Genomic DNA, 27,431 nt, shown 5'->3' with positions numbered 1-27,431 from the left:
CTGGCAGATCAGGGCTGTGTGCCCTCCTGCCACTGGGCTCAGACAGTGTCCTGGGAGTCCTCTGAGGCAGAGGAATGGCATCCCCCGGGGCTCCTCTGAGTGGGAGCTGGAGGGTGAGAGCAGCCGATTCACCCATTCCTTCCCAGAGGGTCCGGAGTTCCCACCCAGCAGGTCATGCCTGACCCTCACCTCCCGTGTGTCCTCAGGGCATTCCCCCCTGGTGGATCCCGCAGTGGGGGTTAGGGGCACTGCAGAGCTGAATCTGGACCCCACTGTCAGCTCAAAGGGCAACCCTAAGTGGCCCCTACACCCACTGGACTCTTCCCCCTATGACCATCTCTCCTGGGTAGGGCAGAGCCCGCCTGGGTTTGTTCTAGAGCTGGAGTCACCAGCTCCAGGCCCTGCAAACCTGACCCCCATGCCAGTTCACAATCCCTTTGCATAACATGTAACACTATTATCCTCACACACTCACTAGGACCCTGAGACCACAGAAGATGACATCGTTACTTTCCAAATTGGGAGTTAAAGTCCACATGGGGTAGTGCAAGGGAGAGCCCCTTGAGATGTTTGCATCACAGGGCGGCCTGGTCCCCCCAGCCTTTCCAGGAGGAAGGGGTTCTCTTTGCTCCCCTTGACGTTCCCTTCTGGCGTGTGCATGCCTTTGCCCTCTGAGGGGCCAGTGCACACCCACCACGCCTTCCTGGTGCTGCCTCAGTGGTGGCTGCCGTGAGGTGCCCATCTACTTTTCATGGAGGCCTCGGGACCAGTGTGGTTTGCTGGACGCTCTCCTCATGTGATGCCAGCCCGGCGTGTCCTCTCCTGGGCCTGTCTGTGGGGCAGCCCCCTGCCTGCCTCTTCCAGGGGCCCTGCAGGGACTTCCAGGTTCCTCAGGCCCGTCCCGCCTCGCCTTTCTCTCTGCGTCTGCCCAGGGCAACCCGAGCTGGGACCTTCTGGCGGGAGCCGCAGCTTTTCAGGGCAAGTGTCCTTGTCCCTGGGGGACGGCCAGTGTACGCGGGGACACTTGCGGCCCCAGCCCACTGCCGGCCTGGAGGAAAGGACGCGGGGGACCCCCACACGTGACCAGCGGCTGCAGCGCGGCTCGGGCTCACAGCGGGGCGGCCGGAGCAGCCTGGACCCCCGATGCCTGCGCCGTCCAGTCCGGGGGACTCCGAGGCTGAGCCTGCAGGGGGCCGGCCCGGGGGCCACGGTCGTCCTCGCCCCGCCTTTCTCTGGGCCACGGAGCTTTGAGGACAGTTTCGCCTGCTGATAAAATCCGTTCCCAGCACTTTCAAAAGGCAGGGCGGGGCCGAAGCCGTCCCTGGAGGTTAAAATGCGCGTCCTCGCAGCTTTTCAAACGAGCTTCTGTTTATCTCGTCAGCAGCGGGCGGGGCAGGGGCCTGGTCTCCAGGTTGAGGAGCTGCGGCCGCAGGACGCCGAGCGGGGAGACCCGGGGAGACCTGGCCGGCGTCCGCCTCCGCTCCGGGCACCGCCGCCCGCGCCCGCCCTTCTCTGCACCAGCCCGGGACCGGCAGGGTCAGAAGCGGGCGGCGGCGGGCGCGGGGCTCTGTCCTCCCGGCCCCTCCACCTCAGCGGGCGCAGCCGTGGGGTCCCCACCAACGGCGTTCATGGGGGCACCACGGGCCCCGTCTCCCTCCGTGGCTATTCTCCCCGCAAGGCCTTGGCGCTCACGCGGCCTTCGGAACAACAGCGCGCCCGCGCGCTCCTCACTGGGGTTGGGACACACTCGTGAACTCTCGGAGGCGTCACCCTCTTCCACCGCGACTCCACCGTTCTGGGAGGCGGGGCTCATCCTGTTTGTGGTTGTCACGGTGGCCATGGCTCCTCCTCTCCCGTTTAGAAAGCAGCGAGGTCGGGGTCCGCGGAGTGAGGGGCGTCCGCGGCGTGAGGGGGCATCCGCCATGTGGGGGCGTCGAGGCACGTCCGCGGAGTGAGGGGCGTCTACGGAGTGAGGGGCGTCCCTGTGTGAGGGGCGTCTACGGAGTGAGGGGCGTCCCTGTGTGAGGGGCGTCCGCGGCGTGAGGGGCGTCCCTGTGTGAGGGGCGTCCCTGTGTGAGGGGTGTCCCTGTGTGAGGGGTGTCCGCGGCGTGAGGGGCGTCCCTGTGTGAGGGGCGTCCCTGTGTGAGGGGTGTCCCTGTGTGAGGGGTGTCCGCGGAGTGAGGGGCGTCCCTGTGTGAGGGGCGTCCCTGTGTGAGGGGCGTCCGCGGAGTGAGGGGCGTCCCTGTGTGAGGGGCGTCCGCTGCGGGAGGGGTGTCCGCTGCGGGAGGGGCGTCCCTGTGTGAGGGGTGTCCGCGGAGTGAGGGGCGTCCCTGTGTGAGGGGCGTCCGCTGCGGGAGGGGTGTCCGCTGCGGGAGGGGCGTCCCTGTGTGAGGGGCGTCCCTGTGTGAGGGGCGTCCGCGGAGTGAGGGGCGTCCCTGTGTGAGGGGCGTCTACGGAGTGAGGGGCGTCCCTGTGTGAGGGGCGTCCGCGGAGTGAGGGGCGTCCCTGTGTGAGGGGCGTCCGCGGCGTGAGGGGCGTCCCTGTGTGAGGGGCGTCCGCGGAGTGAGGGGCGTCCCTGTGTGAGGGGCGTCCGCGGCGTGAGGGGCGTCCCTGTGTGAGGGGCGTCCGCGGAGTGAGGGGCGTCCCTGTGTGAGGGGCGTCCGCGGAGTGAGGGGCGTCCCTGTGTGAGGGGTGTCCCTGTGTGAGGGGCGTCCCTGTGTGAGGGGCGTCCCTGTGTGAGGGGTGTCCCTGTGTGAGGGGCGTCCCTGTGTGAGGGGCGTCCCTGTGTGAGGGGCGTCCCTGTGTGAGGGGCGTCCCTGTGTGAGGGGTGTCCCTGTGTGAGGGGCGTCCCTGTGTGAGGGGTGTCCGCGGAGTGAGGGGCGTCCCTGTGTGAGGGGCGTCCCTGTGTGAGGGGTGTCCCTGTGTGAGGGGCGTCCCTGTGTGAGGGGGTGTCCGCGGAGTGAGGGGTGTCCCTGTGTGAGGGGTGTCCCTGTGTGAGGGGTGTCCCTGTGTGAGGGGTGTCCCTGTGTGAGGGGTGTCCGCGGAGTGAGGGGCGTCCCTGTGTGAGGGGCGTCCCTGTGTGAGGGGCGTCCCTGTGTGAGGGGCGTCCCTGTGTGAGGGGTGTCCCTGTGTGAGGGGCGTCCCTGTGTGAGGGGTGTCCGCGGAGTGAGGGGCGTCCCTGTGTGAGGGGCGTCCCTGTGTGAGGGGTGTCCCTGTGTGAGGGGCGTCCCTGTGTGAGGGGGTGTCCGCGGAGTGAGGGGTGTCCCTGTGTGAGGGGTGTCCCTGTGTGAGGGGTGTCCCTGTGTGAGGGGTGTCCGCGGAGTGAGGGGCGTCCCTGTGTGAGGGGCGTCCCTGTGTGAGGGGTGTCCGCGGAGTGAGGGGCGTCCCTGTGTGAGGGGTGTCCCTGTGTGAGGGGTGTCCCTGTGTGAGGGGTGTCCGCGGAGTGAGGGGCGTCCCTGTGTGAGGGGTGTCCCTGTGTGAGGGGTGTCCCTGTGTGAGGGGTGTCCCTGTGTGAGGGGCGTCCCTGTGTGAGGGGTGTCCCTGTGTGAGGGGTGTCCCTGTGTGAGGGGTGTCCCTGTGTGAGGGGTGTCCGCGGAGTGAGGGGCGTCCCTGTGTGAGGGGTGTCCCTGTGTGAGGGGCGTCCCTGTGTGAGGGGTGTCCCTGTGTGAGGGGTGTCCCTGTGTGAGGGGCGTCCCTGTGTGAGGGGCGTCCGCGGAGTGAGGGGCGTCCCTGTGTGAGGGGTGTCCCTGTGTGAGGGGTGTCCGCGGAGTGAGGGGCGTCCCTGTGTGAGGGGTGTCCCTGTGTGAGGGGTGTCCCTGTGTGAGGGGTGTCCGCGGAGTGAGGGGCGTCCCTGTGTGAGGGGCGTCCGCGGAGTGAGGGGCGTCCCTGTGTGAGGGGTGTCCCTGTGTGAGGGGTGTCCGCGGAGTGAGGGGCGTCCCTGTGTGAGGGGCGTCCGCGGAGTGAGGGGCGTCCCTGTGTGAGGGGCGTCCGCGGAGTGAGGGGCGTCCCTGTGTGAGGGGCGTCCGCGGAGTGAGGGGCGTCCCTGTGTGAGGGGCGTCCGCGGAGTGAGGGGCGTCCCTGTGTGAGGGGCGTCCGCGGAGTGAGGGGCGTCCCTGTGTGAGGGGCGTCCGCGGAGTGAGGGGCGTCCCTGTGTGAGGGGCGTCCGCGGAGTGAGGGGCGTCCCTGTGTGAGGGGCGTCCGCGGAGTGAGGGGCGTCCCTGTGTGAGGGGCGTCCGCGGAGTGAGGGGCGTCCCTGTGTGAGGGGCGTCCGCGGAGTGAGGGGCGTCCCTGTGTGAGGGGCGTCCGCGGAGTGAGGGGCGTCCCTGTGTGAGGGGCGTCCGCGGAGTGAGGGGCGTCCCTGTGTGAGGGGCGTCCGCGGAGTGAGGGGCGTCCCTGTGTGAGGGGCGTCCGCGGAGTGAGGGGCGTCCCTGTGTGAGGGGCGTCCCTGTGTGAGGGGTGTCCGCGGAGTGAGGGGCGTCCCTGTGTGAGGGACATCCGCGGAGTGAGGGGCGTCCGCTGCGGGAGGGGTGTCCGCTGCGGGAGGGGCGTCCCTGTGTGAGGGGCGTCTGCGGAGTGAGGGGCGTCCCTGTGTGAGGGGCGTCCCTGTGTGAGGGGCGTCCGCGGAGTGAGGGGCGTCCCTGTGTGAGGGGCGTCTGCGGAGTGAGGGGCGTCCGCTGCGGGAGGGGCGTCCCTGTGTGAGGGGTGTCCGCTGCGGGAGGGGCGTCCCTGTGTGAGGGGTGTCCGCGGAGTGAGGGGCGTCCCTGTGTGAGGGGCGTCCGCGGAGTGAGGGGCGTCCCTGTGTGAGGTGCGTCCCTGTGTGAGGGGTGTCCGCGGCGTGACGTCACGGGGTGGCGTGCCTGGAAGTCATGGTGTAGCCAACTCTGACCCCGGGGTCAGGGGCCTCTTTTGAAGACAGTCTCGGCCCCAGGCTGTGGCTGGAGTTGAAATAGGCGCATGCGCGGAGCCGGCACCACCCCCACCTCCAGCTTCAGTGCCCGGCTTTTTCCCCATAGTGAGAGCAAAGCCGTGAGCCTCGCGACCCGAAAGAGCCGGCAAGACTGAAATTCACACACGGGCTGTTCTCCGCGGGAGCCCTGGGGACGTCTAAGAAAAGCACTGCCTGACATCGGACAAAACGCTACTGTGACGCGTCACACGGAGCCTGCCGGGCCGTTTCCCCTCCCTGCCCATGCTGCGTTGGCCCTGGCAGATTGGCCCCACGCGGGAGGATGGCGACTCCGGGTCTGGATGTGTGCTCCCCTTGCGTGCTCTTCTCTTTGCAAATGGATCGCTACGTCTTTAAGTGCACAAGATCCCCTGGGTGTCGCCTGCACACCGCCCCCGAGGCCGCCGTTGTTCGAGTCCACCTCTGCTTGGCTGTGCGGCGTCCGCCCGCCATGCTGACCCCTGAAGCCTTGGCTGTGCCTCCCAAGTGCGCCGGGTTTCCCTGCAGACACACGCTTTGGCATGAACATGCCTTCTTAGGCATGAACAAGAAGTTCACGTGGCTGCCACACCCAAGTGCCTTACATTTCGCCTGCTCCCCGCACCCCCCACCGTGTTGCCACACGAGGCTTATTCTGAATTACAGGTTGGTTGTGATACCTCCTCTGGTACCTGGACTGTTAAAACTATTGAAAGGGAGGTGGATCTGAAGCACGCCTACCTGTTTCCTGGCATACCTGGAACGTTGCCAGACCACTGGATACTTAGAAGGCTAATTCTACATGTATCCTCAGCCATCATTCTGAGCGCCTTCAAAAGATGAATCATCTGCACCAACTATTAAATTTAATAACCATGCACTTCTCAAGGGAATTGCCTCAAAGGGACCCACACTGGCCACAATTCATGGTTGAGGAAACACCTCTTCCAGTTTCAGGAAAATATTTGTGCAAATCTTTCAGGCAATTTGTGATTAGAGACCCAGAAGGAAAAAACCCACCCAAATCAGAAAATGGTTTTCCAAAGGTGTTCTGGGCATACTTTTGTATGCACTTGTTTTTTGGGTTTTACTGGTTTTTATTGCAATCAAAATAAAGTAAGTTCAGTAAAAGGGCCTTGCAAGCTGGGCAGTGAGGGCAAGTAGAAGGCATGATTCGTAGGCAGCAGAGAAGCCCTGGGCTCCTGGCTTCTCAGTTCGAAGCACACCCAGGTGCACACACCGGTGAACATGTGAAACACAGCCATCACGTGTAGCAGGGCAGACGGCAGTGACAGTGAGAAGCCGCCTTCCAGGAGTCCCGTATGCGTGATTTTTTTTTTTTTGAGACGGAGTCTCACTCTGTTGCTCAGGCTGGAGTGCAGTGGCGTGATCTCGGCTCACTGCAACCTCCGCCCCCTGGGTTCAAGTGATTCTCCTGCCTCAGCCTCCCGAGTAGCTGGGATTAGAGATGCATACCACCATGCCCGGTTAATTTTTGTTTTTAGTAGAGATGGGGTTTTGCCATGTTGCCCAGGCTGGTCTCGAACTCCTGACCTCCAGTGATTCCTCCCCCACACCCTCGTCTCAGCCTGCCAAAGTGCTCGACCTCCCAAAGTGCTGGGATTACAGGCGTGAGCCACCATGCCTGGCCGTGGTTTTTAAAATAACCCAGGAATCTGAGTGAGCAGTGAAGGAAGCCCAGCTGCCAAGAAACATGTGTGGGCATCAATTATGATCACTGAGGTCCTCTCCCCCTAAACACTTGCTGTAATTTGGTGATATTTATCTTATCCCAACCTGGGAAGTTTTAGTCTTAGTCTTTGTATCTTATCAGCTCTGGCTTGGAGGAAAGTCTCTCCCGGCTGGAAATGAAAGGTGAATCAGCAGTGAGTTGCTGCTCTCACTTGCAGGTGAAGGGGCTCAGGTTCGTCCTCTGCTCAAGTCAGCATGCGGTTGGCCTTGGGTACCCAGGCCGGAGCTGGCCTGAGACATGGAAACTCCGACAGCTTCTGCACCCGACCACTGAGGCCTGCTTCTGCCTGAGCTGCAGCAGTCATGTTCCAAATGTGTGGTTTGTGGTGAAATTTCATTGGGAAATGAGAAAAGATCACAAAGCAACCTCGGCTCAGGGATTTCTGTGGACACCTGTTTCCCATGCAGGCCTCGTCTGGGGACGGGGGATGCGATCGTTGGGCATGGTGACTGATGCTTCTGCAGAGGCTCGGGGGCCGTTAGGTGTCCCGCTGTCCACAGCCCAGGGGGCTCACACACCTCTTTGCCTGCCCCTGAGAAACCCAGAGAACTGCTTCTCCACTGCACTGCAGTCTTCCATGTGTGGCTCTGAGCTGCTTCTGGAAGAATCCGCATGCCTTCGTGGGTGTTGTCAGTGAGTGTGCAGGGAACGCTCCCTGAGGGAAGTCTCCGCCATCTGGTAGGCCACAAGATGCCCCTCTGTGGCCTGGTCCCGCGGGCTTCCCCTTCTCCAGCCTGGTCATGCAATGCCGAGCTCTTTCCTGATGGTTCTCACCAGGGATGTGTCCTCCCTCCTGCCAGGACACCTGCCACTGCCCCTGACTGCCCTGCCTCCTGCCCTGTCCATGGGCCTGCGTGCATATGGAAGGTGCTTTGTGTGTGCTAATCAGCCCCGAGAAGGAAGGAAGGTTCCCCTGTCCACTGCTGTACCGCAGCTCCTGGGGCAGTGCTGAGACATGCTGCTATTACCTGCCCAAGTCCCAAGTTCCCAGGGACAGCAGGCCAGCTGGGTCTACCACCTCATAGCTGCCCAGGACAGTCCCCAGCCCTGGGCTCACAAAGCTAAATAAATAAATATTTTATTTATTTATTTATTTATTTATTTATTTATTTATTTATTCATTTTTGAGAGAGTCTCAGTCTGTCACCCAGGCTGGAGTACAGTGGCATGATCTCAGCTCACTGCAACCTCTGCCTCCTGGGTTTAAGCGATTCTCCTGCCTCAGCCTCCCGAGTAGCTTGGATTACAGGCACCCACCACCACGCCCATCTAATTTTTTTTCTATTTTTAGTAGAGACAGGGTTTCACCATGTTGGCCAGGCTGGTCTTGAACTCCTGACCTCAAGTGATCCACCTACCTCGGCCTCCCAAAGTGCTGGGATTACAGGCATCAGTCACCGAGCCCAGCCTAAAGCCGCTTATCTTTAAGATGGAGGCCTTGGCCCCTTTAACAGGTTGTGCAGCTCTTGTGGGGGTGGGGGGAGTCCCTTTCCATGGCCCACCTCATCTACCGCTGGGGACTCCCTGGGGTCCCAGCAACAAGGACCCACTCCTTCCCCTGCCCGGTGCACAGGTGTAGATGCCAGGCAGATTGGGTTGGGGGCGTACTGCAAATTTTCCTTGCAGCAGCGGACGTGGACTCAGGGAATGAACCCAGTCCTCAGTCTTCAATTCTCAGCCCTCAAAAGGTGCTTTCTACCTTGAGAAAGGAACCCCTCATTTGACATCCTTTTCTTCAAGTCTTCACCACATCACGGATGTCAGTACAATGAGATTGCAGCAGGCACAGAAGCCTGAGGGTACTTGGTGGGAGGAGGCCTGGGGATATTGAGGGACGACATGGTAGGCAGTGGTGGGCAGATTGTGAGTTCTATCCTGATGGGTGCCCATAGGCAGCAGGACCCCTGGAGGTGGCTGTGCCTCCATCTCCTAAAGAAAGGCAGCGCTCACTCATGCTGGGAACGCGTGGTGCAGCATTTACAGCCCAGGTTGTGACAAGAATGTGTAAGTCACTGTGCCTGAGTCACAGAAACCCAACAGTGTTTATCACCTCTTCCCCGAGAGAGATGAGGGGACCAGGCACGGCGCTTACCATGAGGGTGAAGGAACTGCACTCAAGGCCTGGACTGGGATCCATCTTCCCATAGCTGTCAGGGAAGGAAGCTGGCCCTCCCATCCCTCCTGGAGGGACCAGGCCACCAGGTCTTTGATCCTGAGAGGCATTTTGCAAAGGAGCAGAAAGGGTGGTGTCTGCTCAGGGCATGGCCCAGGAGACTTCCACCTCTTGCCCCTTAGGAGCCCCTTAGGAGGCAGCAGATGGGCTCAGCACAGGTGGCTGGAAGGGTCCAGTCCCTCCATCCCCAGGTCTCTGAGAGGAATCTCATAGTTCTCCCTCCAACCCAGGACCTGAAAACCTCCAGCTTGCCTCCAAGAAGAATCCTGCTGACCATTTCCCAAGGCAGACCCAGACCACAAGATGCTGGAGGGTTGCCTACATCCTTGCCTGGGTGCACCTACCCCATTAATGGTCCCTGCAGCCCAGGGCTCCTCGGCAAAAGCCTTGTGAAGTCACACGTCCAGTTTCTGGGGAGTTAGTTTAGTTAAAACTGGACATCACGATCTGAAGTCCTCATGTCCGTCTTGGGTGAGCTGTGGAGTGGAGCTGATATAGCTGGGTGCTGGAGGGTCCCAGAGGGTCTCTGGGATTCTCCTGGCAACAGGGGAGCCTGCTGGGCTGCCTAAACAGTGCCTGCTGGGCCAAGCCTATTGCTTGGAGAGCAACTGCGGCAGTCCTTGTGTTATAGTTTCTTTTCTTACCTCAGAGGGTCAGGGTGGCTATGTCCAGGATCCCCTCTTCAATGGCAGTTTTGGGAGTTACTAAAAGAGGCTCTTCCCACCGCACTGGCAGAACAGTGAATTGCAGTGAGGCATCCCTGACCCCACCGCCCCACACAGGGCCCCAGGTGGACACAAATCGTCTTTTCTGCAGAATGTGAGAGCCAGTCCTCCCTGCCCTGGACTTCCGGCTCCCCACCCTGGGTAGTGAGGCCAGGCATTCCTGCAACTTTCTCCTGCGGGTGGCGTCTTGAGTCTCTGCAACCATGGACACAGGTGGCAGCAATGTACTTGGATTCCGACGAAGAGGGTGCCAATGGCTGGGGCAGGACTGGGTTCGCAGCCATCCAAGTTAGCATCTGGGAGAGTGGGCTCACGCTCCAGAGAGCCTCCTCCCTTCAAGTCTTTGTGACTTGTCAGGGGATTTGTAGCACGAGGTGGTTGCCTCACCAAGGGAGCAGCATTCTTGGGCCTTGTAAACTGTCTGGACACCGTAAAGCATTGATGCCTCCCTGGACAGCATGGTCCTGGCTCTGCCGACACATCCGTCATCATATACACACTTGCAGCAAGCAGGGATGATGCTTTTCATCCAAGGTCAAGGTTGGTGGGGAAGGGCTCTGTCTTGGCCCATGGGCCTGCAGGTCTGTCTCTGAGTTGGGACAGCTGCTGGAAGGCCCCACTAAACTGATGTAAGATGCTCGGAAAGTTTGTCACCAGGGGAAGAAAGCATTCTGGACTGCATCATTGGTGTCAGATTCCACTGTGTGTTTAGAAGGCACAGTTTCTTTCTGAGAGTCTCAAAATGTAAGCAGCAAACACCCTGCCAAGCTGCAGACATAGGGCAGATACAGAAAGGGGTGAAGAACTGGAGCAACTGAAGGCACTTCCCACGGATGCCGCGGGGAGAGGAGCTCTTCCTGGGAGCTGAGGGCCAGGATCCCCCTGAGGCCCTCTCTGGTCAAATGAAAATGCCTCCTGTCTTATATATTAGGTGAAAGTTTGGATCTCTCTTCTGTAAACTGGCCAGGACTGCACAACAACCTCCCAGTGGCCCACAGAGTGGCACCCTCACGGGGTGAAGCCGCCCCCAGCACCAATGCAGCCAGAGAGCTCTGGCTCCTTGGGTGAGCTGGAGAGGAGGAGGCACTTCAGCAGGGGCTGGGGGTGCCATGTGATTTGCCTGAGAAGCTGCTTCTGTTAACGAAGTCCTGTGCCTGGTGGGAACTCGGGTCGGCCATGAGGAGAATGCACCCATGTCCTCACACATGTGGCTGGGCCTCCTCCTCATCTTGTGGCAGCGCCAGACGTTCCAGAACATGGGTTCAGGAAACTTGGACCGGGTCTGAACCAGCAGGAACCATGCCAAGAAACATCCTCCCGCCGTCCCGCTCTTCTCTCCCTCTCTCTTCCCTCCCTCCCCCCTCCCTCCCTCTTCCCCTTCTCCCCCGTCCCCCTTTTCCTCTTTCTCTCTGATCACCAATCTTCTGAGTTATCACAACCAAGTGAGACTGACTCAAGCTGTTATTGAAAATATGGCCACACCGAATGTTTTTCTGATAAAAAGAAGAACATAAGTAATTGGGGCAGGGGGTGAGGTGGGGACCTGGCGGATGCCCTGGAGGCAACGCTAGGGTGGATTTGCTTGGGCAGAGCTAAGCCAGTGAGGCCATCTCCACTCAGGCCCGATGGAGCGGAGGGCACTGCCTTGATCCAGTGGAGCCCGTGGACTGTGCCTTTTCCCGGACCTGATGCCTCTCCCACCACTGCCCCTGTTGCCCCAGAGCCAGGTGAGGGCAGATGGCCCAGGGCCACCTCAGACCCCCACTGGGAGAGCAGCCAAAGCCATGCCCAGTACGAGTAGCAGTGCCTCATGTTCTGAAGACCTGCCTTGTGGATAAAAATGCCTCATCCATTCTAACTGCTATGGAATATTCACTCATAGACATTTATCACACTTTTTCCAGGTTATAGTTTTGTGAAATAAAATGTTTATTATTTTTTGTTATGAAAGTGCTGTATGATCATTGTAAAAAAAATTAGAAAAATGTAGAAAAATGTGAAGAGGAAAATAAAAATTCCCTCCCCCCACCCACAGATTCCCATCTCCCAAGATAATCACCTAATTATCTGCAGTTTTGTTTCCTACTTATTTTACTGAAAATCATTTCATGCTCATTTCTTTATATGTTGTCAGCTGAAGATTCATGAGATTCATAAACATGGAAGGGAGAGCTTTATTTCTCTAAAGAGTTGCAGCCTGCAAGTAACCATCGGCAGGCTGGGAGGCGTGGCCTCTGCCCTAAACCGGAAGCAGGCACTTTGAGGGTGGGGAGGATGAGACAGGGATGTGCTGATCGTGGTGGCTGAGAGGCTACAGGAGGCACTGTGAGTACTCTACAAGGGTGAGGGGCATGCATGCACAGTGAGCTCACATGTGTGTTACATGTGTCCCCTGTTCACTTTGGGGTGGAGACCTAACGTTTAAGTGCATTGAAATGAGGCTCTGTAGGTCAAAAGGTGAAATGAAGGACACAGAGGCGTCCTGTGTGCAGCCTCTACACCAGCTGGAGCCAGTCCACAGTCAGGATCTGTTATCAGGAAGGAATGCTGGCTGGTTGTTGTGTCAAAACTACATGAGGGGTGGGGAGTCTGGCAAATCTTTCAAAAGGGCTTTCTGTTTACCCTTAGGAAAGAAACTCAATGGCAGCGGTCAGTGAGGGAGGGGCATAATGAGGCCTGTCCCGCATCTCATCCCTTCATGGCTGGGAACCCAGTGTTTAAGGTTTCTCCGGAGTCCCCTTGGCCAAGAAGGGGTTCATTTAGTCCGTTGGAGGTCTTGGGATTGTATTTTTATTTCTAAATGTTCAAATATTCTTTAAAAGTGCAATTTACCCTTCTGTCTGGTGCTTGAAGGTACAAATGTAGGGACATGGGTTTCACCATTTCTTCCCATCAAGCAGCTACATTGTTTTTAGTTTGCCATTGCAGGTAACATTGTATTGGGTGGCCTCCTTCACAAATTCCTGTTTATGTTTCTAAGTGATTCCTGAGCTTCCCTGGAAGAGGGATGGAACTGATTTTGTTCTTAGAGGACTCATTTGCTGCTAGAAACGATTTGTGGCATCCAGGGGGCATTGCGTGCATGTGCTGTGGGGTAAGCACAGGGCTGGGCACCTGTGGGTGATGAACAGGTATGCCTGAGGGTGCTCACCACCCCAGCAAGCAGGTGGCAGCAGGTCCTGGCTGTCCAGAGCACAGGACATTCACATGTGGAAGCTGGGCTGGGGCAGGTGGCCCCTTTGCACCTGCAGCAGAGCTGGCTTGGTGTCGGGCTGGAGGTAAGGACAGCCAGGTGGAGAGGGGGCGATGAGGGTGGACGGAGTTGCTCCTGAATGGAGATGTAGGCTCTGAGAGTCTTCCATGGCCTTCCCAACAATGCCCTCCTGCAGGCAGGCCCAGGCCCACTGAGGTTTCCTCCTGCAGACAGCCCACCTGCCACCCACCCAGGCACTGGCTATCTCCTTAGAAACCAGCCTCCAACTCGGGCTGTGAAAGGAGATTGTGGCCACACTAGCTTCCAGGTTTGAAGTCCCCCAGGCCAATGGGACATGGTGTAGGAAGCGGCCTTCTTCCTAGTGTTTCCCTCCAGAAGGCTGTGGGGAGGTGGAAGGGACAGGCCTGCAGCCCCACCAGGCGGCCACAGTGAGGCTGGCTGGCCCAACTCACCCCTCCCAGGAAAAGGGATGGTGGAGCACCCCTGGCCTCTGGTACCCGCGGAGCCACTGGCAGGAGGCAGCCTGAAGTTCAGGCTGTTTCTCAGTTGGGCCAGACCAGTTGTCCCACATGGAAGGGGTTGCCAGGCAGCTTTCTCTTGAGGCCTCCTCATGGCTGTTGACCAGAAGGCCACCTGCCCATGGGCTGTCATGTCTGTTTCTTGGAGCCTCAGGCCCACCCAATGGGCAGCACCCTGCATGGAGTGCTTCATGGGGCCTGGGCATGACACTGTGGGCTCCCAGCTGGCTGAGATGTGGCTGGGTCCTGAAGGGCCCTATGTGGGGGGCCCTCACCATGTGTATCCAAGGGTCTGGGTGAGCCCAGGGTCCACTGAAGTAGAGGAGGGTTGTACCTGATGACACTTCTCCACACACCTGCCCTCCAAACATGCACACACATGTTCACACGCATGCGCACAGTACATGTACCCATATGCAAGTTCACACAAGCACACACAGAGCCTGTGCACAGGGGTAGATGCCTTTTGCATTTTCAAGGGCTCCATTGCCCTCTGCATGTAACACGCCCCACTTCCTGGGCCCTGAGCTTGGTTTAATGCTCTGCTGTTGCTGTCTTGAAATTCTTAACTTTTCAACAAGGGGTCCTACATGGACATCTTGCCCTGGGTCCTGGAAATTCTTTGGCAGGTCCTGTTTCCATGGCCTCTTATGGAGCAGGATCTATCCTAACAGAAGGCCAGCCTGGGAGCTGGTCCTTCCTCGCTCCTGGATGAGAATGGGCATCAGCCCTCCCAGGTGCTCCCTGCTCCCCTCCCCTCCTCTCTCCCCTTAATTCTCCCTTCCCCTCTCTCCTTTCTCCCCTGGTCTGTCTCTCCTCTCTCCCCTCCTCCCCTGGAGCCTGCAGGTACATCCCATTTATAAAAGTTTCTTGCCGTGTAAGGGTCTCTGTGCAATTTGCAGACAGAGTTCAGCCTTTGTGACCAAGCCCTGTGAGGGGGCAGTGCATGCTGGGTGCTGGCTGTCATTCCCGTCCCACTGCTGACCCACTGGCCCTGCAGAACCTGTGTCACTCGTTCCTCCAGACCCCATATCTCTTCCACATAGGGCAACTTGAGAGTGACGGACTGAGAGGTGGGGCTAGCTCGACTCCGATACTCTCTATCAACCAAGTCTGAAGAAATGGGTTTAAAGAGGTCGCCGCTACTATCCGGCTGCTTCCTGCTTGCACAAGCTCTCCTGGAAATGACCACAGATTCCATCATCCTGGCTGACAGTCAAGGAGTGGGGGTGGAGGTTGAACTCCAGCCTTCTCCTCCCTGCTGTTTCTCTAAGAGCAGAGGGTGGACTGTCCTCTCTGCACTCACCCCGGAAATGGTTTCCTCGGGAACAGCCTGGGTGAGGACCAGGAGGTGGCTCTGTGCCCATCCAGCTGCTCACGGCTGCTCAGCCGGGCCTCACAATCTGGGGTCATTTTCTTTCTTTTTTTTTTTTTGAGACGGAGTCTCGCTCTGTCGCCAGGCTGGAGTGCAGTGGTGCGATCTCAGCTCACTGCAAGCTCCACCTCCCAGGTTCACGCCATTCTCCTGCCTCAGCCTCCCGAGTAGCTGGGACTACAGGTGCCCGCCACCATGCCCGGTTAATTTTGTGTATTTTTAGTAGAGATGGGGTTTCACCATGTTAGCCAGGATGGTCTCGATCTCCTGACCTCGTGATCCCCCCGCCTTGGCCTCCCAAAGTGCTGGGATTACAGGTGTGAGCCACTGTGCCTGGCCGATCTGGGATCATTCTGAACAACAGACCCCAAATCCAGGATTCTCCTTCATGGTATCCCAGGACTAGACAAAGGTCCTCAGGGCAAACACCTGATGTGACCCAGGCCTTCCATCAGTCGGTCCTCAGAGCCTGGGAACTTCAGAATCCTTCCCCACTCCCTGGTAATTCAGAGTTGCTGAGCATGTTGCACCATTCCCGAGAGCAGGGACCCCATCTTACTCAGGGCACACAGTAAGTGCTTAATAACCATGCTGCACTGTGGAATGGAACTGACCTGTTCTCTTTCCTGGGTTTTCCAAGTGTCCATAGATATGTCCCAAGTGGGAATGCACTTAAAAAAAAATCAACTCCCCTTCTACACAAGCCCTCCCTCCCTGGCCATGGCCACCTGCTTTTTCTCCCCAGGGAGTGCAGGGGGCTCCCGGCTGCTCGGCAGTGATGGACAAAAGAGCCTTGCTCTGCTGCCCTGGGGGTTTCTGTCCTGGGCTTCTCTCCCGCAAGCCCATGGATGCTTGGTGCTAAACAGTTTTCGCCCAGCAGAAATTGCCTCTTTAATTTTAATGCTTATAACTTTCAGGAACTTCATTAAAGATAAGCCCCTCTCCTGGGATTCTAGTTGCCAGTTATTCCTCGTTATTTCCCAACCCTGCCAGACATCCCAGGCCTCATGGCTTCTCAGCTGCACACAGGGCTCAGCCCCCAGAGCTGCCTTTCTGCTCCTTGGCAGCCGTTCCTTCAGTCTCACTGAGGAGTAGGAGACAGAGAACGTTCTGTGGGACCACAACCAAGACAGAAGAACTCTGGATCGAAGGGGTTAAAAACCACCACTTTTATCTAAAGAAAAGCACAACAGGACAGACCCGTGGTTCTGTTCCTGTGCCACTGAGGGATGCCTGACCTTGCACAACTTAGGTCATCTCGATTTCTTTATCGCAGAGGCTGGTGATGGAGCCATGCCACTTCTGATGGGACCTGTGCAGGAGGGGTCGCCCAGGTGGGCACAGTGCCGCTCTCTTTGCTCTCCCTGGAAGATGGGCTTGGTCTGCAGTCCACACATCTCAGTCCTTACTTGCCCATGTACCAAGGTCCTGGGCACTCCACCTCCCCTTGGGCCAGACAGACCCTGATGCTGCCTGGGATCCTGCAAAGAGAGGCGGTGCAGATGAAGGCCACCAGGTTCCAGAAGCCCCCTGCCAGGGCATCCTCTTGGCTCAGTCCCATAAGATCACTGTGGGGAGCAGGAAGTATCTGGGCCAGGCCCCCTGATCTTCAGGGCTAACCCTGGGCCAGGATGGAGATGAGGTATACGGTGGAATTCTGCACCAGTGAGAAGTCCTGGAAGGGCTGAGAGCCAGGGAAGGGATTGCATTGGTTTCTTTCTGATCATCAGAGGGTGTGATGGGCATGCGGGTCCTCATCGCCCGTCTCCTCTGCTCCAGCACCCAGGGGCTCGACGGCTGCCCACTGGTCCCTACCCCTCCTGGGGTTGAGGGTGGCACTGAGGGAGGAAACAGAGGCCTCCCAGGGCCGAGCCACACAGGCCAGCTCCATCTGTCTCACCCACCTCCCTGAGCTCACCATGGGCTGTGGGCCATGGCTAGTGGGCCGGGTGTGCTAAGACCCCAGGCCTGGCCCCACAGCTTGTGGGCAGTGGTGGGGACAGGACGTGACAGCCGACCTCCTCTGGTACAAGCCTGTCTGCACCTGCCCCATGTGACTGGGAGGCTCAGCTTCCCAATCATAGCTGAGCTCCAGGGACGGCCACTCCTTATAAACCTAAAAATTGGCTGGGCACGGTGGCTCACGCCTGTAATCCCAGCACTTTGGGAGGCTGAGGCGGACGGATCATGAGGTCAGGAGATCGAGACCATCCTGGCTAACACAGTGAAACCCCGTCTCTACTAAAAAATACAAAAAAATTAGTTGGATGTGGTGGCGGGCGCCTGTAGTCCCAGCTACTTGGGAGGCTGAGGCAGGAGAATCACTTGAACCCAGGAGGCGGAGCTTGTAGTGAGCTGAGATGGTGCCACTGCACTCCAGCCTGGGCGACAGAGCGAGACTCTGTCTCAAAAATAAAAAGACAAACATGAGTTCCTCTGTGGTTGAGGGGAGGGTTTTATGGGCATCAGTCAGGTGTTCTGGTAGGAAGAACATGAATTCCTCTGTGGTTGGGTGGAGGGTTCTGTAGGCCTCAGTCAAATCATGCTGATCGATGTTGTCCAGTGTTCTTTATTTATTTATTTTTTTTTATTTTTATTTTTTGAGACGGAGTCTCACTCTGTCTCCTGGGCTGGAGTGCAGTGGCGGGATCTCAGCTCACTGCAAGCTCCGCCTCCTGGGTTCACGCCATTCTCCTGCCTCAGCCTCCCGAGTAGCTGGGTCTACACAATGTTCTTTCTTGCTGGTTTGTCTGCCTGCTCTTTTTTCAATTATTGAGAGAGTGATGTTGAAATCTCTTACTGTAATTGTGATTTAAAAAATTTCTCCTTGCAATTCTATCAATTTTGTTTCATGTATTTTGAAGCTTTGTAATTACAGGCATAAATAATTAGGACTGCTATGTCATCTTGATAAATTGCCTCTTTATGAAATGTCGCTTTTTTACCCTTGGTAATATTCTTTGCTTTGACAGGAGGGGTGCTGGGGGCTTGATGCCGCCAAGGACCCCAGACCAAGTCATCTTTTTTTTCCTGCTCAGCTTTGAAGGGAAGTTAAAGACAAAGAGGAAGGGGCTGTATTTCATTCTCCCAGACGGCTCTTGCCAGCCTCCAGAGAAAAGGCAGCTTTCTTCTTTAGAAAATTGGCAGGACAAAAGAAGGAAGTCGACTTGGAAAGTCCAGCGACAGACCTTGTGCGCCTGCTCTGGGAGGCCGCAGGTCAGTGGCTCCCCCTGGCTTCAGGGGATACAGCTCAAGCCTGGATGGAGCCCACGGCCAGCCTGAAAGCCTTGCTCACACCCAGCATCCGCAGCTGGGGCAAGAGTGGCTGCTCCCAAGACAGGAAAAGACACACAGCCTAACTTTGCCACCGTGAAAGGAGACTTCTCTCTAATGCCTAACTAGACACTTATCTTCCAACCTCCTCAAAATGCCTTCAACAGAAGTCCCAGGAAGATGCGGAGCCCCAGCCGCCCACTGGCTCCTACAGGACGCAGCTGCACCAGGCAGCCCATCCCAGGGGGCCCAGGCCGAGGAGGGTCAGGGTGCTTCCCCTGAGAATGAAAAGGGATGTCGGGTAGAGGGGGAGGGTGACGTGGGACTCGCTGGTGGCTGTTAAAGGAGCTAGCGTCTCGGTTCCTGCAGGAAAAGTGCTTTGAGTGCTCGCCTGGCCTGGTAAAGAAGGAAGGCGGTTGGCGGGCATTTTTGGAAGCTCACTGTGATGCCGTTTAGCATCCCAGCAAGCGTTGGATGTGGATCTGAAAACCTTGGAAGATGGAGCAAGAAGAGGGGTGATCATTCACCTCAGGAACCCACAGCAAGGTGGCCCCAGGGCCAGAAAGGGAGAAGCTGCCAGGCCACAGAGCCAAGCCTCCGCTGGCATCTTGGGGGGTCTGCGTGGGATAGAGAGCAAGCATGGCGCCTGCCTCGGGGCTGCGCTCCCACTGACTTGGTGAGCAGGGACAAAGCCCACCGAGGGGAAGACAGGGCGCACTTGGCATCTGCATCTAACCCTGCGGGAATTCCACACTCAGTCCAGACCTCCAGCCGAGGCCACACTTCTCCTGACCTTTGCTGACCACCCTCTGACGGAAGGAGAGGGCGTCTCGGGAAGACTCTCTCTCTGAGCCTTAGTCTGTCCTGTGCGCGGCTGAGCAGCGAAGAGGAGAGCCCAGCCTGCCGGTCCTCCCGCCCGGTGCTGGTGAGGTCCCCGGGTTGAGCTCTGCATGGCTGGATTGTGGGTGTCGCTCGGCAGGTTTTATAAACACAGCTGCGGGGCTCAGGTGGTCGCCTCGTATTCACACTGTTTGCAAAGGAGGCCCAGGTGAGGTGAGGCTGAGCACTTGCGATTCCAGCTCCGCTTTTCAACGGGCAGTGACTAGGCGCCAACTGTGATCCCAAAAAGCACAGGAGGGGCTTCTGAACCCGGGGCAGCCGCAAGAACCTTCTTCCCAAGCACCGTGGGAGCCCTGCACCAGCCCCTCACACCACACCAGCCTCCACAGGACCCCTCCTCACTGCCACCTCCTGCCACGGCCCACCCCACGCTCCTGACTGCTGGGGCAGCCCCAGCACACCCCTGCCTCACACGCCTTTCCCCAGACCTCACCCTTCTACCACACGGGCCTCAGGGGGTCCCCAGCCTAGTGGACAAGACCCCATGTCAAAGCTTCCGCCTGTTGGCTCTCCCCACCGCTCCCACCCATGCCACCACCTCTCACCCGGTCACTTCATGTCCTTCTCACCGTTTGGGCTCCCGGCCCTGCTCCTCAGGGGACAAGTCCCTCCTCTGCGGTTCATTCCACCTACAGGCTCCAGGACACCCAGAGCAGGGTGGCCACCAGAGAGCTTTGGCAGCAGCATGACCCAGAGGGAAAGTTGGGACGGCTCTGCACGCACACACACACGCACACACACACACACGCACACAAGCACACACATGCCTGCACACACATGGACATGCATGCACACACATTTGTGTGCACAGTGAGGTCACTCTGTTGCTCCTTGCTGCAAAGCAGGAAGCAAAAGGCCCTAAGAATGGAGAGGCCTTCATGCACTCCCTCCCCAGGGACTCCCACCTCTACAGTCTTCTCTGTGCTAGAGCCAAAGCACACAGCCTAGCCCCAAGTTCCAAAAGCAAGAGCCAGCCCCCAGCAATTGTGGGAACAGGAATTCTCCACAGCCCAGGCCAAGGGGGCTCGTGACAGAGCCAGTGCAGCTGCAGCTGCAGCCAGGACAGGTCCACGGCCCTCTCCCATGCTGCTCCAGGCCCTGCTCCCGTAGGAGCTTCCTGGGAGGGGAACGGTTTCACTCAGCCCTCACAGCCAGGCACTATGATAAGTTGCCATAGACTTGGCGGCTCAAAACAGCACATGCATGTTCTCTCACAGTCCAGAGGCCGGAGATGCAGAGCGTGTTTCACTGGGCTGAGGTCCAGATCTGGACAGGGCTGTCTCCTCCTGGAGTACCTGGGGCAGACTCCGTTCGTCACCTCTTCTGGCTCCCAAGGTGCCAGGCTTCTGGCCTGTCCTCTATCCTCACCACCAGGGGTGGCCCCTGGAGCCCTCCTCCCATCCTTCTCTCCCACTCTCTCCTACTTGGAAGGACCTGGTGGTCACCCTGGGCCTCCCGCACTCCCTGGGATCCTGTCCTCACCTCCACTCGGGTGAGTGGCAGCCGTGGCGCCGCAGAACCTGACACGTTCAGGACGTGGACGTCCCTGCCGATCACACCAGGCTGATCACTTAGTTTTTGGGTGGGAACGAAGGTGACGTTGGAGAATGTGCACAAGAGGGTTCTGGATTCAGTGGCAGCAGGGCTGCCCCCCAGCTGCTCAGAGGAGCTGGAGCTCCTGGGCCCTCCTCCCACCAAATTTCACGCCCGCTCTCTCCACCCCTGCTTCCCTTAAGCCCGTCTCTGCAGCTCCTGGGACTGCAGTCCCCATTTTCACTTCTCCAGAAAGGGCCTGTGCGAGCCATGTGCTAGGACTGCGGGGCATCCAGAGGGGGCTGGAAAGAGAGACACACAGGGAGAGAGACACAGAGACAGAGACAGAGAGACACAGAGAGACAAAGAGACAGAGACAGGGAGAAACAGAGAGACACACACAGAGACAGAAAAAAACAGAAACAGAGAGAGACAGACAGTGAGAGACAGAGAAACAGAGACAGAAAAAGAGAGACAGAAACAGAGACGGAAAGACACAGAGAGACAGAGACAGTCATACAGCAAGAGACAGAGAGACGGGTGGAGTGGCTATGTCTCCTGACCCAGTGGCTTTGCAGGAGCCTCCCTGACAGGCTCCTCCCCACTCCCCACTCCTCACTCCCGCTGACGCTCTGTGTGGGGAGGGTCCCGGGTGTTGGGAGGGTTGGCTCTGTGTGGGGAGGGTCCCGGGGTGTTGGCAGGGTTGGCTCTGTGTGGGGAGGGTCCCGGGGTGTTGGGAGGGTGGCCCTGTGTGGGGAGGGTCCCGGGGTGTTGGGAGAGTTGGCTCTGTGTGGGGAGGGTCCCGGGGTGTTGGGAGGGTGGCCCTGTGTGGGGAGGGTCCCGGGGTGTTGGGAGGGTGGCTCTGTGTGGGGAGGGTCCCGGGGTGTTGGGAGGGTGGCTCTGTGTGGGGAGGGTCCCGGGGTGTTGGGAGGGTGGCTCTGTGTGGGGAGGGTCCCGGGGTGTTGGCAGGGTTGGTTCTGTGTGGGGAGGGTCCCGGGGTGTTGGCAGGGTTGGTTCTGTGTGGGGAGGGTCCCGGGGTGTTGGGAGGTTGGCTCTGTGTGGGGAGGGTCCCGGGGTGTTGGGAGAGTTGGCTCTGTGTGGGGAGGGTCCCGGGGTGTTGGGAGGGTGGCTCTGTGTGGGGAGGGTCCCGGGGTGTTGGGAGAGTTGGCTCTGTGTGGGGAGGGTCCCGGGGTGTTGGGAGGGTGGCTCTGTGTGGGGAGGGTCCCGGGGTGTTGGGAGGGTGGCTCTGTGTGGGGAGGGTCCCGGGGTGTTGGGGGGGTTGGTTCTGTGTGGGGAGGGTCCCGGGGTGTTGGGAGGGTGGCTCTGTGTGGGGAGGGTCCTGGGGTGTTGGGAGGGTGGCTCTGTGTGGGGAGGGTCCCGGGGTGTTGGGAGGGTTGGCTCTGTGTGGGGAGGGTCCCGGGGTGTTGGGAGGGTGGCTCTGTGTGGGGAGGGTCCCGGGGTGTTGGGAGGGTGGCTCTGTGTGGGGAGGGTCCCGGGGTGTTGGCAGGGTTGGTTCTGTGTGGGGAGGGTCCTGGGGTGTTGGCAGGGTTGGCTCTGTGTGGGGAGGGTCCCGGGGTGTTGGGAGGGTCAGGTGTGGGGGGACCCTGGTGGAACAGCCTGTGGTGATGGTCCTGGAGTGTCAGGGGCAGGGGGACCCTGGTGGAACAGCCTGTCGCTTGCTTTCCCATGGCCCCAGTGTCAGGTTTGAGAACTGGCCATTGACGATGTGTCCCTGGAAAAGTTTTCACGCATTGTTTTTATTTCCCAATTGCTTTTAACCCAGGGGAGTGGATCCCAGCCCGGCTCTCTGGGGCCTGCCAGGGCTGTCCCATGCGGGCTTCACATGTGAATTTGGGCGGGGTGGGGGGTGCGTCACAGACACCTAGTCCATGGCATTTGTGGATCTGTCTCTTTACCCACTCCCAGGTCAAGACAGAGGGTGGTGCAGACACCCGCGGGAGGCACCGTGGGCCCCCACCAGACACCCCCATGGTTCCCTCCACTGTGGCCACGCTGCTTTCTCCTGTGCCCTGACCTCACGTAGACACAGCTGCACCTGCCCCCGCCCCTCCGCCCCCTGCCACTTGGCCATCCTGCTGCGGGGGCGGCCGGGCGTGATGGCTCCTGTTTCTCGCTCTGCTGCTGGTGTTTCCCGCTTAGGGGTGTTGCAGGGGCAGCACGGAGGACACTCATGCTCAGGGCTGTCGGTGGCCTGTGGGGTGTCACGTCGAGTGTCACTGGCCGTGGGGTGGGTGCGTCTGGACGTTGGTGGGGGCCCTGCCCTCCCACAGCTTCACCTTCTCAGCATTCCCGCTTAGGTTTGAGATCCATTTTAAACTTATTTTTGTCATGTGAAGTGTGGGCCAAGGTTCATCCTCTCTGCCTCTCTCTCTCCTGATCCACTACCCTTAGCCAATTGTGGGAACACCATTTCCCTTGCCAATCTTTGTTCTGCAATTGGCATAAGACCCACGTCTGCTTTTGGCCAATGAGACTCAGGGAGGGGACTTCTGTGGCTTCCAGGAAACCGCTTCAGAGACAGGAGGTGGGCAGTCCCCTTCCTCCCTGGAAGTGTGCAGGGAGGGAGTGTGCTGCTGCAGCCGCCACAGGCAGCCACTTTGCCCTCTCGAGGAAGCCAGCCTGAAGACAAAGCTAATCCCAGAGCTGAGCAGAAACAGAGTGACGAAGAGACAGGTGGAGGACAGGAAGGGGCTCCACAGCTTGATGGGCGAAGGGGCAGAGCTGGAGCCTTGAGCACCCTGCACCTGAAACCCACCCTGAGATAGACTTGCTGTTGTGGAAGGCAGTCCCTTACTTTGCTGTCACTTACAGTCAACACATCTTCTTCCACACAGGCGTCACTTAACGTGATGTGAAGTGCATGTATTTAAAGGCAGCGCATGAACAGTGGGGAGACTGGGACTGGGCACAGCCACAGGAGGTGGGAGAGGCATGTTTTCATGTCTCTCTCTGTGTCTGTCTCTGTCTCTCCTTGTCTCTCTGTATCTCTCTCTGAGACTGAGGTCAGGACACAGGAGGCCTCCCCCTGGAGGTGGGGCAGTCTGTGACAAGCCGGTGTGGGGCCAGTGGTGGGGGTAAGTTGATGACACCCCTGTGGCACCCGGCCTTGAACTCTTTATCGGGGACGGACAGGAGTGTGGGTGTGGGTGGGGTCGGGGCTGTGTGGCCTGGCCTTGGAGGGACCTGGGTTTTGAGAGAGGTGGTTAGAAGTGGCTGCATGGATGGAAAGAGGGTGGGAGCAAGGTTGTCACTCACGGCCTCCCCGAGGAGGGTCACTGTGGGAGGTGGCTCGGGTGCCACCTACATGCCTGGAGGAATACTGGGAGAAGGGGGTTCTGCGGCGCCTTCCAGAGCTCACTCCTGGGGGGAAGACCTGTGAGGTCAAGCAGGACTGAGCTCGGGGCAGGGAATGCAGGAGCCCCTGAAGAGCTTCCTGGGGTCACCATGGCATCCACAGCCCCTGCAGGCTGCTTCCCCAGTGCTGCCCTGCAGGATGCGGGGGCGGGGCGCAGATTAACCCGTTACCCACTCTCTACAGGGAGGTGCAGAAGAGACCTCCTCAGGGCAGCTGGTTTCTCCACCTCCCTGGCATCCTGTTGTGGCCCAGAGAAAGGACCCCCACCTGCCACCCGCAGACCCAGGGCCACAGACTCTGCAGAAAGCCCTTTATGGCCACAGAGCCTTCCATGCCCTGCTCTGAAGGAAGAACGCATTGTTCCCCAGGAAAGCATTTAACGGGACTCACCAGCCAAGACGGTATACGATAAATAAATAAGGCACAATCGAAACTTTTATTTTAGACATTTCCAGCTCTACTATTTTTTAAACCCGTGTCTTGGCGCTGTCTTCCTTCCCCACTTCCTGTCTCCTTCGTAACTTCTCAGTTCTCACATGAGCTGTTTATTAAATATCAATTGCAGGAATAAGAAACTATTTCCACCAAAATCAAGAGGAAAAGAAAACATATCAAGTAAACTGGAACATTTTAAACTTACTCCTGTTTTTGTTTTTGTTGTTGGTTTTTTGTTGTTGTTGTTGTTGTTGTTTTTGTTTGTTTATTTGTTTGAGATGGTGTCTCGCTCTTGTTGCCCAGGCTGGAGTACAGTGACGCTCATTGCAACCTCCGCCTCCTGGGTTCAAGCGATTCTCCTTCCTTCCTCAGCCTCCCGAGTAGCTGGGACTACAAGCGCCCGCCACCATGCCCAGCTATTTTTTTGTATTTTCAGTAGAGACGGGGTTTCACCGTGTTAACCAGGATGGTCTCGTTCTCCTGACTTCGTATCCACCCACCTTGGCCTCCCAAAGTGCTGGGATTACAGGTGTGAGCCACTGCACCTGGCCCTTAGTCTTGTTTTAAAAGGCAGTACAAGACATTTTTGTAGGGCCAACAGGCAGTGCCCACAAAGACAAGCAAAGATTTGATGTCAAAGCCGTGGAATCAAGTGATTTCTCAGCTAATGCCAAGCTAAGACCATCCTGTCACCCAGCTGCTCTCCACCTGGGGGTCTCATGGACAAGGACATGGTCTTGAGCAGAGGCAGCATTGCGACAGCCACCCAAGGAGGAAGGCAGCGGTTTGCTGCAGGTGAGCGGCTCCGAGGCATGTGTGCCCTCCGAGGAGGCAGAGCTGTGAGAAGGAAAGCAGGGCCCACCAGGGCTGTGGCTCGCCTGGTGGCGCAGGCCATCCGCAGAGTGGATGAGAATGCTACTGGCGTGTGAAGAGGCCAGTGCTACATGGCTGCAAGGCTCCTGAACTGCTGGGGGAAAGTAGGACTTGCCAAACACACCATGGAAGAAAAGATCCCACTCTAACCGCAACCAGCAGCATGCAGTACCCAGCTTTATGAAACATTCAGTTAGTGTGAGTGCACCTGCCAGCCTCCTGTCACAGGGAAGGCTGAGTGTCACCCACTCACCCGTCACAGGGGAGGCTGAGCATCAATCACCTGTCACAGGTGAGGCTTAGCAGTGCTTATTGGTCAGTCCTATTGGTTGTTCCTTCTGTGAATTGTCCATGTCTGTCCTCTGCCCGAATACTAGTTCTCATCTGCTGTGGTTTGAATGTTTGTCCCCTCTCAATCTCATGTTGAAATTTAATTGCTACTGCAACAGTATTAAGAGGTGGGACATTTAAGGGGTGATGAGGCCAGGATTCTGCCCTCATAAATGGGTGAGTGCTGTTATCCCAGGAGAGGGTTCCTGATAAAAGGATGAGTTTGGATGCCCACCCCCCATCCCCTGGCAACTTCCGCCCACTGCCTTCTGCCCTGGGATGGTGAAGCCAGAAGGACCTCACCAGATGCAGGTGCCTTGCTTGGACTCTCAGCTTCTGAAATGGTGAGGGATACATTTCTGTTCTTTATAAATTACCCAGACTGTGGAATTCTGTTAAGCAGCATAAAATGGACTAAGACACTGCCTTTTGCTTGTGGTTCACAGGCGCTGCTGTGTGTTGTAGAGATGAGTTCCTCACAGGGTTTGGATCTGGAAATGGCACCTCTGTCTGCTGCAAGGGCATGATGCAGTTAATGTCCTTTGCGGAATACACAAGCCAGTGTGGCTGGTGGTACCCAGTGGTTTTTCACCACGTGGTGTGAGCTTTTCTGGTTGTGAAGCTACATGACATTTTCTCCTGTGAGCTTCCTTTAATCTCACATTAGGTTTGAACCCAGCTTCCCCTCTTTTTTTTTTTGTTTGTTTGTTTGTTTTTTGAGACGAAGTTTCGCTCTTGTTGCCCAGGCTGGAGTGCAATGGCGCAATCTCGGCTCACCGAAACCTCCGCCTCTGGGGTTCAAGCACTTCCCCTGCCTCAGCCTCCTGAGTAGTTAGGATTACAGGCATGAGCCACCATGCCCAGCTAATTTGGTATTTTTAGTAGAGACGAGGTTTCTCCATGTTGGTCAGGCTGGTCTTGAACTCCCAACCTCAGGTGATCCGCCTACCTCGGCCTCCCAAAGTGCTGAGATTAAAGGCGTGAGCCACTGTGCGTGGCCCCAGCTTCCCCTCTTGAATCTGGCATGAGGCAGGGATCCACCTTCACGTTTCCCAGGCAGCGAGGCAGCTCTCACCCCTCATGCTGGCCCTGGTACCCTTTCTCCAGGGACGCAGGGCCCACATTCATCATAGTGGGGTTCCATAGATGATGGTCCTGTCATATCAGGGTTCCCATAGAAGGGGGCCCTTTTTGGCACTTTCTTTTATTCCATTAGTCTGTTTGCCTGTTCACACATTTTATTGCTTTTCCCCGCAAAAGAATCAATGTGGGAATTTATTTATTTATTTATTGAGACGGAGTCTCACTCTGTCACCCAGGCTGGAGTGCAGTGGTGCAATCTCAGCTCACTGCAACCTCCGCCTCCCTGGTTCAAGCAATTCTCCTGCCTCAGCTTTCCAAGTAGCTGGAATTACAGGCATCTGCCACCATGCCCGGCTGATTTTTTGTATTTTTTGTATTTTTTTTTTTTCTGAGATGGAGTCTCTGTGTTGCCTAGGCTGGAGTGCAGTGGCGTGATCTCAGCTCACTGCAACTTCCACCTCCCAGGTTCGAGCAATTCTTCCTGCCTCAGCCTCCCAAGCAGGTGGGATTACAGGTGCTCACTACCACGCCTGGCTAATTTTTGTATTTTTTAGTAGAGATGGGATTTCACCACATTGGCCAGGTTGGTCTTGAACTCCTGACCTCATGATCCACCTACCTTGACCTCCCAAAGTGCTGGGATTACAGGTGTGAGCCACTGCGCCCAGCCGGGAATTTATTTTGAAATTTAATTTGATTTATTTAGTTTCCTAACTCTTTTATTGCTCTTAGGCAATTTTTTGAAGTATAATATGAATAAGAAAATTATGGTGAATTGTTACAGCATCAAGACCTCCAAGACCAGGACACAGAACAACCCTAGCCCCCAGAAACCTCCACCCCGTAAGGCTCCACAACCCCTCTTCTAACACACAGATTACCTTCAGCTCTTCTTGAACTTCATATAAGTGTGAAATTCACCCATGCTGTTGAACACAGCACTGTT

General features: G+C 57.6%; 1 protein-coding gene, 2 long non-coding RNA genes and 1 pseudogene across 5 annotated transcripts in view; 3 read left to right on the top strand and 1 right to left on the bottom strand.

Moving 5' to 3' along the window:
* The window catches only part of NKD2 (NKD inhibitor of WNT signaling pathway 2), a 30,882-nt gene extending 28,988 nt beyond the window's left edge, over window positions 1-1,894 (bottom strand). For all 3 annotated transcript variants that reach the window (XM_054555357.2, XM_002815382.5, XM_009240545.4), the window contains exon 1: window positions 695-1,894. Coding sequence is in view for 2 of the 3 variants with exons in the window: in XM_002815382.5 (XP_002815428.4) it covers window positions 695-742 (48 nt within the window). In the remaining variant the exon portion in view is untranslated. The remainder of the gene's footprint in view (window positions 1-694) is intronic.
* Window positions 1,895-4,758: 2,864 nt separating this feature from the next.
* On the top strand, window positions 4,759-7,774 carry LOC129059316 (uncharacterized). Its single transcript, XR_008525106.1, has 2 exons — window positions 4,759-4,804; window positions 5,013-7,774. It is a non-coding gene; the product is annotated as an uncharacterized LOC129059316 (long non-coding RNA).
* A 3,910-nt stretch (window positions 7,775-11,684) lies between these two features.
* LOC134761371 (uncharacterized) lies at window positions 11,685-20,869 on the top strand. Its single transcript, XR_010139897.1, has 2 exons — window positions 11,685-11,900; window positions 17,655-20,869. It is a non-coding gene; the product is annotated as an uncharacterized LOC134761371 (long non-coding RNA).
* Window positions 20,870-24,918: 4,049 nt separating this feature from the next.
* LOC112133411 (uncharacterized) lies at window positions 24,919-27,119 on the top strand (annotated as a pseudogene).
* Window positions 27,120-27,431: the final 312 nt, after the last annotated feature.

The sequence above is a fragment of the Pongo abelii genome, chromosome 4 (assembly GCF_028885655.2).
Source record: "Pongo abelii isolate AG06213 chromosome 4, NHGRI_mPonAbe1-v2.0_pri, whole genome shotgun sequence".
Lineage (NCBI taxonomy): Eukaryota > Metazoa > Chordata > Mammalia > Primates > Hominidae > Pongo > Pongo abelii.
The sequence above is the reverse complement of the archived record's forward strand: the minus strand, read 5'-3'. Positions and strand labels throughout refer to the sequence as shown.